At 33.9% G+C, this 11,184-nt stretch overlaps 1 protein-coding gene across 3 annotated transcripts in view; it reads left to right on the top strand.

Annotated features, from left to right (window-relative positions):
• The first annotated feature begins 4,578 nt into the window (after positions 1-4,578).
• The window catches only part of LOC137935034 (uncharacterized), a 34,704-nt gene continuing 28,098 nt past the window's right edge, over positions 4,579-11,184 (top strand). For 2 of the 3 annotated variants that reach the window (XM_068779668.1, XM_068779666.1), the window contains exons 1-8: positions 4,579-4,713; positions 5,758-5,897; positions 6,032-6,130; positions 6,223-6,419; positions 7,542-7,735; positions 7,856-7,964; positions 8,112-8,434; positions 8,516-8,890. In XM_068779668.1, the coding sequence (XP_068635769.1) occupies positions 5,830-5,897; positions 6,032-6,130; positions 6,223-6,419; positions 7,542-7,735; positions 7,856-7,964; positions 8,112-8,434; positions 8,516-8,890 (1,365 nt within the window). In that variant the 5' untranslated portion in view covers positions 4,579-4,713; positions 5,758-5,829. Of the gene's footprint in view, positions 4,714-4,999; positions 5,213-5,757; positions 5,898-6,031; positions 6,131-6,222; positions 6,420-7,541; positions 7,736-7,855; positions 7,965-8,111; positions 8,435-8,515; positions 8,891-11,184 lie in introns of those variants that run through there. The other variant, XM_068779667.1, reaches the window with a different exon arrangement.

Below are 11,184 nucleotides of genomic sequence, written 5' to 3'. Positions count from 1 at the left end.
ATCTGAAAATAAAAGGTATAAGTTGCTTAACATATAAATCAACTCATTCATGCCAAAATTTGAAAGTCAAAGCTCAAATTGACTTGATTTAACACGTACAAGAATTAGTTCTACCATATCTAGGTAGAGATATATCAAAGATTTAAAATTAACGCTAACACTTACATACTTTATTTTTTTGAATAATTGAGGGATTGAATTGCTAAATCCTTAAATTGACTTCCCAAGACGATTTGAAAGAATGAAGTACCTTTGAAAAAGCGTTGCAGTAATATGACAAACTTCTTTTATGAAATGAGGCAAAAAAATCATTTTATAAATGAAGCTCTAAAGTTAAAAAATAAATTAGTCATTAGGTTAGATATGAAGTTTTTATTCTCTTATAAAATCTGCCAAATATTTGATAAAAATCATAAAAAGTACTTAAAATGTGCAACTTAACTTGCTAATTACAACAATAGGTAAAATACAAAATTTGGAGATGTAACGAGCTTGAATTGAAGCCTAAATTGACTTTTATGCATGCTAGAAAATATGTTTTAACAGTAAAACTTGTTTGACCAACTTTTGCTAATGTTGGTCAAAACTCTAACCTCAAAGAGTTAGGTTTAACTAATGTCAATCAGACTGAAGAAATTCTTCAGGAAATGATTCACGACTCGAGTATACACAAATTGGAATATGAGAAAAAGTCTACCCGACAATGGGATCTACCTAAGAAACATTATTACCATAGGCCTACACCTCAGGACCTATTGTATGAAGAAAATGTTTATTTAGATCAAAAGGCCTAAGATGAAAAATCCATTTATGAATGGAATATAGATGGATTATCTGAATATCAGATATTGGAACAATGTCACCATATGCTTATATATTGTACCATCTGTCAGCAACATAAGAATTCCGATCAAGGAATTGCAGAAATGCTCACTGCAAGGTTTTCTGGAACCCTCAAAGGTTGGTGGGATAATATCCTCACCCTTGAACAACATCAGGAAATTTACACTTCCAAAAAGGTTATTAAAACTGAATCTGGCCAAGCCTACCTAGGTGAGGACGATGCAGTTTATACCTTGATTTCCTGTATTGTTCATCATTTCATTGGAAATTTTGACTTCCCAATCAGATAAGGGAAGAGAGGTATTGCAAAATGTTAGGTGTAGAACACTTAGCCATTTTCGATGGTACAAAGATGTTTTCCTCACTAAGGTTATGCAAAGACCAGATGTCAATAATGAATATTGGAAAACTAAATTTATTGATGGATTACCAACTCTTTTTGCCAGTAAGGTAAGAAAAAGGTTAGTTAATGAGGTAGGAATTATCAACTACCATCAATATACATATGGTCTCCTTACCAGTGCTATCATCCAAGAAGGACTGACCTTATGTAATGATTTAAAACTTCAAGCTCAGCTTAAAAAACAAAATCTTACTGGAAAGCGTGAGCTTGGTGAATTCTGTGAACAATTTGCTTGTGATAGAGGACCACCTTCCAATCAAAGGAAAGGAAAAGGTAAGGTCTCTCATTCTAAGAGACAGGAACCCTACTGTCACCAGATTAGGAGATATCCCAAACGACAGTCATGACAGTCTCATCCCAAAACTCGTCATGAGCCTCGTCATGAATCTAGGAGACCTCCTCCTCGTCAGAGACCAGCTCCTAGAAACAACCCTCTAGACAAAAAGAAAATTGTCTGTTAAAAATGTGGCAAATTAGGCCACTATTCAAATAGATGCAAAACAAAAGAGAAACTCAACCAACTGCAGATTGATGAAGGATTAATAATCCAGTTGGCCAAAATTCTCTTAAATTTTGATTCTAGGGATGATATTAATTATGCCTCATCCAGCCAATCAGAAGAAGACCAAGATTATAGCTGTTCTCATTTACAATCTGTGACACAAATACATCAGATTAATGTTCTTACTAATGACCAACAACTTATGCTTAAGAACATTGATCAAGAGGAAGATCCTCATACCAAAAGATATTTAATTAAAGAATATCTTGAACAAATTCAAAGTACTTCAAGGACTTCAAAGATACCTCTCATCCAAGGAGTTAAACCGTATTCTTTGAAGGAAATTATTGGTTGTTATGAAGAAACTAATTCTTCAAAACAACAAGTATCCATCTCCTCATTACAAGGAGAAATTAAAGAAATCAAGCTTGAATTAAAAGAATTAAAATCCCTTTATAAAAAGCTTGCACAAAAATGTGAACAAAATTGTTTGCATCAAGAAAAGAAATCTGAGGAGTCTTTTCTTAATCAAATTACCAAAGTCATCAATCAAAGATGGCATACGGTAATTAATTTAGTTATTGATCAGAACTTTGTCATTCCTAAGCTGACAGCTCTGATTGATAGTGGAGCAGACTTAAACTGCATCCAGGAAGGATTGATTCCAACCCAATACTTTGAGAAAACAACTCAAACATTGGCCAATGCCAACGGAGACTAAATGAAAATTCAATATAAATTAAACAATGCCTCCATATGCACTAATGATCAGTGCATCATTACCGACTTTTTGTTAGTCAAAAATATGACTCAACAAGTCATTTTAGGCACTCCTTTTTTGGAGAAAATTATGCCCATTAAAGGCATTGACAATCATGGAATTCTTGGACAGGTTAATAATAAACCTATATATTTCTCTTTCAAATCTCCACATCAAATCAGTTTCATAAATGAGATTTCAGAATTGAGAAATGTTAAAGAACATCACCTTAGTTTCCTGCATAAAGAAATTCAGTTTTTAACTCTAGAACAACAGCTGGAAACTACAGAGATCAAAGAGAAAATTAGTTCTCTTCAGAATGTATTTGCCAAGAAATTTGTAGTGACATTCCTACAGCTTTTTGGGATAGACATAAATATATTGTGTCTTTAACATATATTGATGGGCTCAATAAAAGAACCATTCCGACAAAAGCAAGACCTAGTCAAATGAAACATGCCTTACTAGACCTTTGCAAAAAGGAAATCCAGAATCTCTTGGATAAAAAATTAATTAGAAAATCATACTCCCCATGGAGTTGTACTGCTTTTTATGTCAATAAAAATGCAGAAAAGGAACGATGTGTTCCTAGACTAGTGGTTAATTATAAACCACTTAATGATTGTTTGAGATGGATTTGCTACCCTATCCCAAACAAAAAAAGATTTATTAGACAGATTGTTTTCTGCTAAAATCTTTTCAAAATTTGATTTGAAATATGGATATTGGCAAATTCAAATTAACAAAAAGGATAAATATAAGACTGCATTCACTGTCCCTTTTGGTCACTTTGAATGAAATGTTATGCCTTTTGGTTTGAAAAATGCTCCATCTGAATTTCAAAATATCATGAATGATATCTTTGCTCCTTATTCTGAATTTACAATTGTTTATATTGATGATATACTTGTTTATTCAGAATCTATCGATGCTCATTTTAAGCATTTGCATGTTTTCAAAACAGTTATTCGAAAACATGGGTTGGTGGTATCTGCTGTAATTTGGTGTTAATTGAAATCCACTAAATGCTAAACTATTTCTTTTGTTTCCTTATTTTATGATGTCCTCTAACCCCATTTACTTAATAAGGAAAAACTTAAATTGGCCTTATCAACATATTTAATATTTTAACAATGAAATTATAAAAATATATATTTAATTATTTATAATAGTCACTGATGAATATTCTCAACTCACTTTTTTCTAATTTTAATAAAAATTATTATTTTACCAATGATTATATAATATCATATATTTAGTGAATTTAAATAAAAATTATTTGTAAAGAGATAAAATTGTAAATTATAGTTAAATCTAATTTATTATTTATAAATTTTATTTAAATTTAAAAGTATTTTTACATATAAAAATGGGTATTAAATGTAAACATTTTATAATTAGTTTTTTATATATTTTAGTAAGGACTTTTTTTATGTATTTTAACATATCAAGTAAATTGTGTTTATGAATTATATTGAAAAGGTTAATAGAACTAATTTTATCATTTAGTGAGTTTATTGAATTGTAATTCAGTTAGTTGATTTTTTAGATTTTAAAACTTTTTAGGAGGGTATTTTAGATATTTAATAATTAAAAGGAATGCCATATTTTCCTTTGAAATTGAGGCCCTATTAGTAGCTTTTCCAAGAAATACTGAAAATTTTTTTCTAGTAGAAATATATTTTTAATTTTTTTTCCTGAAACATTTTCTAGTTGAAGATTTTTACTAAGAAAATCATATAATTTTTTAGGTAAGATTTTTTTAGCCAACATGAGCCAGAAAAATGTATATATTTTTTTAATAAGTATTTAATAATTGATGGTACGAGACAAATTTTTATGATAATTTTATATTTGATATTTTATTTTACTAAAAATTTATTGGATAAGTATGGTTTGATTATTATTATTTATTTATTTTCCTAGAAAAATCACTAACATGTCCATATAATTTCGACAACGCCACAGGCGAGCTCGCGTTCGTTTTTCGTTTAGGTTTTTTATTCTTTGTTTACTCATTTTCCTGAAGATTGTTTATTTCTTATTGATGCTGAAAATGAAATGAATGAAACAGAACGTCATTCTATTCTCTGGTTTTTTGCAAGCGGTTCTTGCGACAGAAATCCCTTTTCTCTCTAGCCTGCCTGTCTCAAACCGTCAGAGCTGCAACAAAGTGCATAAAGCTACATCGGCATCATAATTCAAGTATCGCTCTGTACTTCCTCTGCTTTATTCTTATCTGATTGAGGTAGTTTTTCTACTTCTACCTCTATCTGGTCGCGTTTTGAAGGATACTTTTTAGGGTCAGTGGCAAAAAACAGACGCCGCCAGTTTTATCTTTAAGGTTCTTTTCCACCTCCTTATTTGGAAATTGGCGCACTTATAGTGAACAATTCTCGCTCTCTCTGATCTCTTTGTCTTGTTTGTGGAATGGTTGAAGTATTTTCGATCTGGAGAGGCTTTTCACGGGTTGTGGTTGGAGATACGTTTTCGAGGGAGGTTCTGCTTTATTTACTGCTTTGCGTGGAGTTTGTATATGGGTGTGTGCGGGCCATCCAATTGTAGATAATATCCGTACTAGAAAATGCCTGAGTTCCTTACCAGCTTTTAGGTTTTTCTACTTCTACCTCTATCTGGTCGCGTTTTGAAGGATACTTTTTAGGGTCAGTGGCAAAAAACAGACGCCGCCAGTTTTATCTTTAAGGTTCTTTTCCACCTCCTTATTTGGAAATTGGCGCACTTATAGTGAACAATTCTCGCTCTCTCTGATCTCTTTGTCTTGTTTGTGGAATGGTTGAAGTATTTTTGATCTGGAGAGGCTTTTCACGGGTTGTGGTTGGAGATAAGTTTTCGAGGGAGGTTCTGCTTTATTTACTGCTTTGCGTGGAGTTTGTATATGGGTGTGTGCGGGCCATCCAATTGTAGATAATATCCGTACTAGAAAATGCCTAAGTTCCTTACCAGCTTTTAGGTTTTGGATGCATTTTGTGATTATTTGGACGTGAATACCTTTGGACGATAAATGAAGAAAGTGGAGTGGATTTAGTAAAAAAGCACACATTGACTGTTTGGTGTTCTTAGGCTCCTTTGCAAGCTTGTGAAGTTAAGAAACCGGTTTAAGCTTTGTGGTTGATTCACTTTTATATATTAATCATTACGTTTGAGATTGCAGTTCAAATTGCTCGTACTTTAACCTATTGGCTTTTGTCAAGCTGTTTAATGGTTTTGACTTTTTGCAATTGGAACCAGGGAGCGCCTGCTGTCTCATCCTCGCAGTCAATAAAAAGCTAACTTTTAGTTAACAAGTTAGAGTGTTTTGGAATGAGCTCAGAAGTTGAAGATCAGTGCTTCATTGTGTCTCCTATTGAAAGCAAAAACCATCCTATTAAGTAACTACTTCCAGACTCTCACTCTTGTCTCTTATCTCTTGAAATACATACATTTTATCTCTTTTAATAGCATATTTATGTTCTTCAAGCTTTTAAAAAAACGAAACTAGTTATGTTCTTCAAATGGATTTCAGGCAGATAAAGATTTCCTATACAAGAGAGTTCCTCATATCTTTTAGTGATCTAGATATCTGCAAGAAGCTGCCTTCTGGATTTGACACATCAATATTGAGGTATCACTGAGTTCTAAAATCTTCAAATTTGGTAGTTTACACTTTTGCATTAGGCTTGGTCACTAAGTTACTTCAATTTTCAATTGAAGCAGTGAATTTGAGGATACTTCCTATAATATTCCTGAGTGGCAGAGAGTACCGGGATGCTTATCTTTACAAAGTTCAAAGTGCAGTGAGTATGGTTCGTCCCCACCAAATAACTATTCTCAAGGAAGCCAAGGAAGGTGGGATGCTCGCTCTTCTGGTTCAAATGACAGAGATGGGGATTTCCCATCCGATCGGGAATCAGGTGTGCATTCATGTCTCCTCCTAGGCCAAGTGAAATAGAAAAACAATGTGCTCTTTCATTATATTGTTCATGAAATTGTTTTGTGGAACTACTTTCTGACATAGTTCTTTTTAGTGATGACTTCATAATATACCTCTGTTACACTGAAAACTAATATGCTCAATCTGAATGCAAATTGGATATGGTTGCCTGAAGGCATACGTCTATTTTATTGGAAGCTAGGTGGCCTTTTCTTTTCTTTTTAATATTTTTTTTGTTTTGAAAAGCTTATGTCTTTATTTTTTAGCGATGACTTCAATGAAAAGTTAAAATCATCTTCTACACATGCCTCATTTAATTTTAAGCTCATTACGGTCAGACCACCCTGGTCAAGTTAACAAAAAGATGAGAGCAACATATGGTTACAATTTTTTCATAAAAGAGTTCATAAAGGTATCGATTTTTAAAATGCATCTTTCTAATTCTCTTTTGCTCTTTTACATGTTTCAAACATTATTAATGTTTCCTGAGTGGTAAGGCAAGGTGAGTTCAAACTATTCCAATAGCTGTTTAGTTTGTATACAATTTAAAGCATTAGTAATAATCAAGAGCATAAAAAGGTCTACTGTTTGACCCTAAAATCTTAATAAGTTGTTTTTTTTTTTTTGAAAAAGATAATCTTAATGAGTTGTGAAAGCTTGAATGTGAAATATTAAACCTTTTCACAACTGAACCTGGCTTGCTGACCTACTTCAAAGGGTTTTTTTTTATCTGTTTGGACTCTAGGTATGTTTTTTCTTTTGGGAGAGCAGACTCTAGGAATGTTTAATAGGATATCCATTCTTCTCACCTGGTACATGGCTACATAGGGTCTTGCTCGGTGGAGCATTGACCACTGCATTATTCATTTTATTTTTTACATGTTTTTCCCCTGTAGTACTGAATCTCATACTACCTAATTGTTTTCTGCTGTTAGATGTATTTGAGTTGGGACTGTAGCTCAATGGTAAGGAACTTTGCCTCGTCATGTACAATGCATGTTAAAGTCCCAGCTTCCCTGTTAATGAAGAAAAGGAGTAAATCTTTCCTAATATACTAATGAATTGGTTTAGGGACTTTGATTAATTCTTTTCTACCTTGCAGATACTGGACAACTTTATGGAAAATCCCAAAGGTTGTGGCAAATTCCAGAGCATGATGGGCTTCTGGGAAGTGGTGCTTTTCCAAGATCATCTGGATATAGTACTGGAGGTTCCATTGCTCCAAGGATTCGAGGAAATGGTCATTACCCTCTGAACAGGAGTTCCGAACCTTATCAACCCCCACGCCCTTATAAGGTTTTTCTCTGCCCTACCTTGAGGACCTTCTTACGTGTTCTTTTATTTTTCCTTGCAGCCATGATGATTTCTATCCCTGTATTTATATTGTCAACTTCTCTTCTCTCTTGTTCTTTCCAGGTGCTGCCCTACATACGAAGAGCTAACACTGACATGTTTAATGATGAAACATTTGGCCCTTCTGAATGCTCTAGTGAGGATAGGGCAGAAGAGGAAAAAAAACGAAGAGGTTTGCTTCTTCTTCATTTTCTTCTTCATGGTTCTCCCTTTTTTCTTCTTTTTTTCCCTTTTCTTATTGGTGTTTCAATATTTATTTTTTGGACTATGGGCAACTTGTTATTGCTTAGTGTCATGATTAATTATTGTTTTTTTGTAGCTTCATTTGAATTGATGAGAAAGGAGCAACGGACAGCACTACAGGAGAAACCAAAACATGGTACAGACAAGCATAAAGATCAGATTGGCACTGATATTGGTGTACTGTTGGAAAGTTCTGAAGCTGAGAACATCTCTTGGAACAGTAACTTGAATAAATCAGAGGACACTCATGTTGAACCTGTTTTTGAAAATGAGTCTATGAAATGTTCTTTGCCCACCCAAGCAACAGCAGCCAGACCTCTGATCCCCCCTGGTTTTACTAGTGCAATGCTGGAGAAGAATACTGGGGCAAATCTTTTGGTCCCTTCCCCGGCACCAGAGGTATTTGGTGCCTTATTCTGTAGTGTAGGATTTGATTTGTGTTAGATAATGGATTTTTTGATGCTTGTGTTAGTATCACAGGTTGGGCGTTCTGAAGATGAGGATGACATTAGTCAAACCAAGTCCATTTGGATCGCAAAAGGCTTGCATGATGATCAGGATAGCATGAAAAGTTCAACAAGATGTGAGGACACCGGTGAGAAGAATGTATTTCTATCAATGGATGTGGAAGTGTCTGATTATTCAATTCCAGTTGAGAATACAAGGGTTAATGAAATTTCTAATCAAAGGGAAGCTAATGGTGTTTGGCCACATGGTGTCATTACTGATTTTGAGGGTGGAAAATTGGCAATGGGTGCGAGAATGGTTACTCTTGGTGAGAGTACATCAATCCTGCAAAAGCTTTCTGATAGTGCTCTGACCCTAAATGGTGTTGAGTCACTTAATTCTGCTGAGGTACGTGTAGTTGGCTTGAAGTTGTTGATCTTATTTTGGTTCTACTGTCTATTTCTGTTTTAAAAGATATGTTAGGCTAGAAATGATGATTATCTAAATCACTTTTATAATTGTGAATGTACATGTGATAGCACCAAAAAAGGAGGCAATAAAAAGAGGTGCCATATTAATTATTCATCATTATGGCTGAAAGTTTCTTTGTTTTGTCCTGCTATCACATCATTGCATTGTTACAATACAATTAAAAAACTCTTGAAGTTTAGCATCATTATGAAATGTAGTCTCTGTTTTCTTGCATCTTGTGTACTTGAACTCAAAATTGCTCCTCTAGTAGAAAAGTATGCAGCTAACTTATATGGTTAACCCATCTTCTTTGCAAAGTTTTCTAGATTTTCAGTTCTTTTAAAGCAGTTTCACACCCTCATGCTAATAGAATAATTTGATGCAGTTTCACTTGGCGTTGTTATGTTAACATAGTCAGCAGGATTAACAAGTTTTTCTCATCTTTATGATAAGCTGGAATTGAACAAGTGCCAAGCTTGATTTTTCATCAGATTGAAACACATAAGGAGTATTATTTAACCATACACTTGCCAGTGATATTTGTAACCTGGAAGCTGTTCCTTATGAATCTGTTCAAATTTATGTTCTTAAAGATATTTAACAAGAAAACATTAAATTTTTGGACTTACTCCAGCTGTCTAATCGAAATGCCATTATTGGAAAAAATGTTTTTTCATATTTTTAGTCTACATTCTGCACTTTTGCTTCAACCCAAAAACTTGTCATGACTTGGGACTAGTCTCTTTGCTAGTGTTGATGTTGATGCAGCTCCAACAACCTGTCATGACTTGGGACTTGTCTTTTTGCTTGTGTTGATGTTGATGCAGCTCCAACAACTTGTCATGACTTGGAACTAGTCTCATTGCTACAGTTAACATGCAGCTGAGTTGAGCTGAGTTTGGCCTTAGAGCTCTCTCACAATCACCTAGCCTTATCTAAATGAGTAGAAGTTTTGTTAGTTTGCTTGAAACAATCTGACCCTGAACCCTTACATTTTGGACTGGGTAATATAAAGCTGAATTGGCTGAACCTTGACTATGGTTCTGGTTAGAGGCTCTGTAACGACTCAAACAATAAAGTTGACGGTCAAGGATGAAGTATGAGTAACTCAGCTACTAGCTTTTCAACTCTTTAAGGATTGTCTGGTCTTCAGAGTTTGAAAAGAAGAATGTGAAATTTCAGGTGCTGTTTTTGTTAACTTGCAGTAGTTCGTACAAGAAACTATTCTCAGCAAAAGGAAAGTGAACCTATGGTGCCCCTGCAACCAAAAACAAAAACATGTATTAATCGTAAAAATTTGTTCAAAGTTAAAGCAGATTCACCTATTCATAGGCTCTAAAACATCCAAAAATTTACCAAAATAAGTATCCTTTCCACAATGGACATTTCCTAAGAGTAGACATCCTAATTACAATTGAATTTTGGCTTTCTATATTGAAGCCAAGCTAAGAAAGAGTTTCACAACAAATTTAGATGAAAACCACTGATAATGGGCTTACGAACTTTGGAACTTTCCTAAATTGACTATTAATAAAGAAGATTTGAGACCAAAGACTTTCCTAAAGAAAACTCTTCTAATTGGGACTATAGACAAACTAGAAAACTACTAAAAGTAAAAACATCTTGATTTTCCCTATACAGAAAGTACTACAATAGAGTACTTTCTTGAAATAGGGCTTTTTCAAAGATAGAAACAACTGTATTTCAGTCTTCTTCTTTCCTTTTTGTTCTTCCTTCTTTTACACACCTTCAATTGTTTTGGATGACTTTCTTTTTCCACAACTAAGCCACATTCTACATCAACCTTTTTTCAAAAGAGCTCGACCTCGAGTTCTTACTTTTAGCTTCATGCTCTACATAATAACGTGATGGATGTGTGATATTGAATGCATAAATTATTCTGGAACTCAATTACAGCTTGCTGCTCATTGTGTTGGATGGTAGAAATAAGTCCAAAGGCCTTATTTTCTTCATTAATTTTCTTTTCAAAATCTGTTTGAGAGAGGCAGAATATAGGTTTGTACTTTTCATGATCCTTTGGCCATATAGTTGGTAAAAGAGCTAATTTCTCCTCATTGGCAAGGTAGGAGTAAGTGTTCTTTTTTTTTTTTAAAAAAAAAAGATGTATATATTAACAGAGAAATTACAAAGAATCGAAGAGCAAATCCCTAACAATAAGAGATTGAAGGGTTGCTCCCAACTTGGTTAACACATCTGCTGTTAAGTTAGCA

This window comes from Aristolochia californica, unplaced genomic scaffold (assembly GCF_029961685.1).
Source record: "Aristolochia californica isolate CCGP_79_NKW_82.1479 unplaced genomic scaffold, dmAriCali1.0.hap1 SCAF_6, whole genome shotgun sequence".
Classification (NCBI taxonomy): domain Eukaryota; kingdom Viridiplantae; phylum Streptophyta; class Magnoliopsida; order Piperales; family Aristolochiaceae; genus Aristolochia; species Aristolochia californica.
This window is presented reverse-complemented; position numbering and strand designations above follow the sequence as displayed.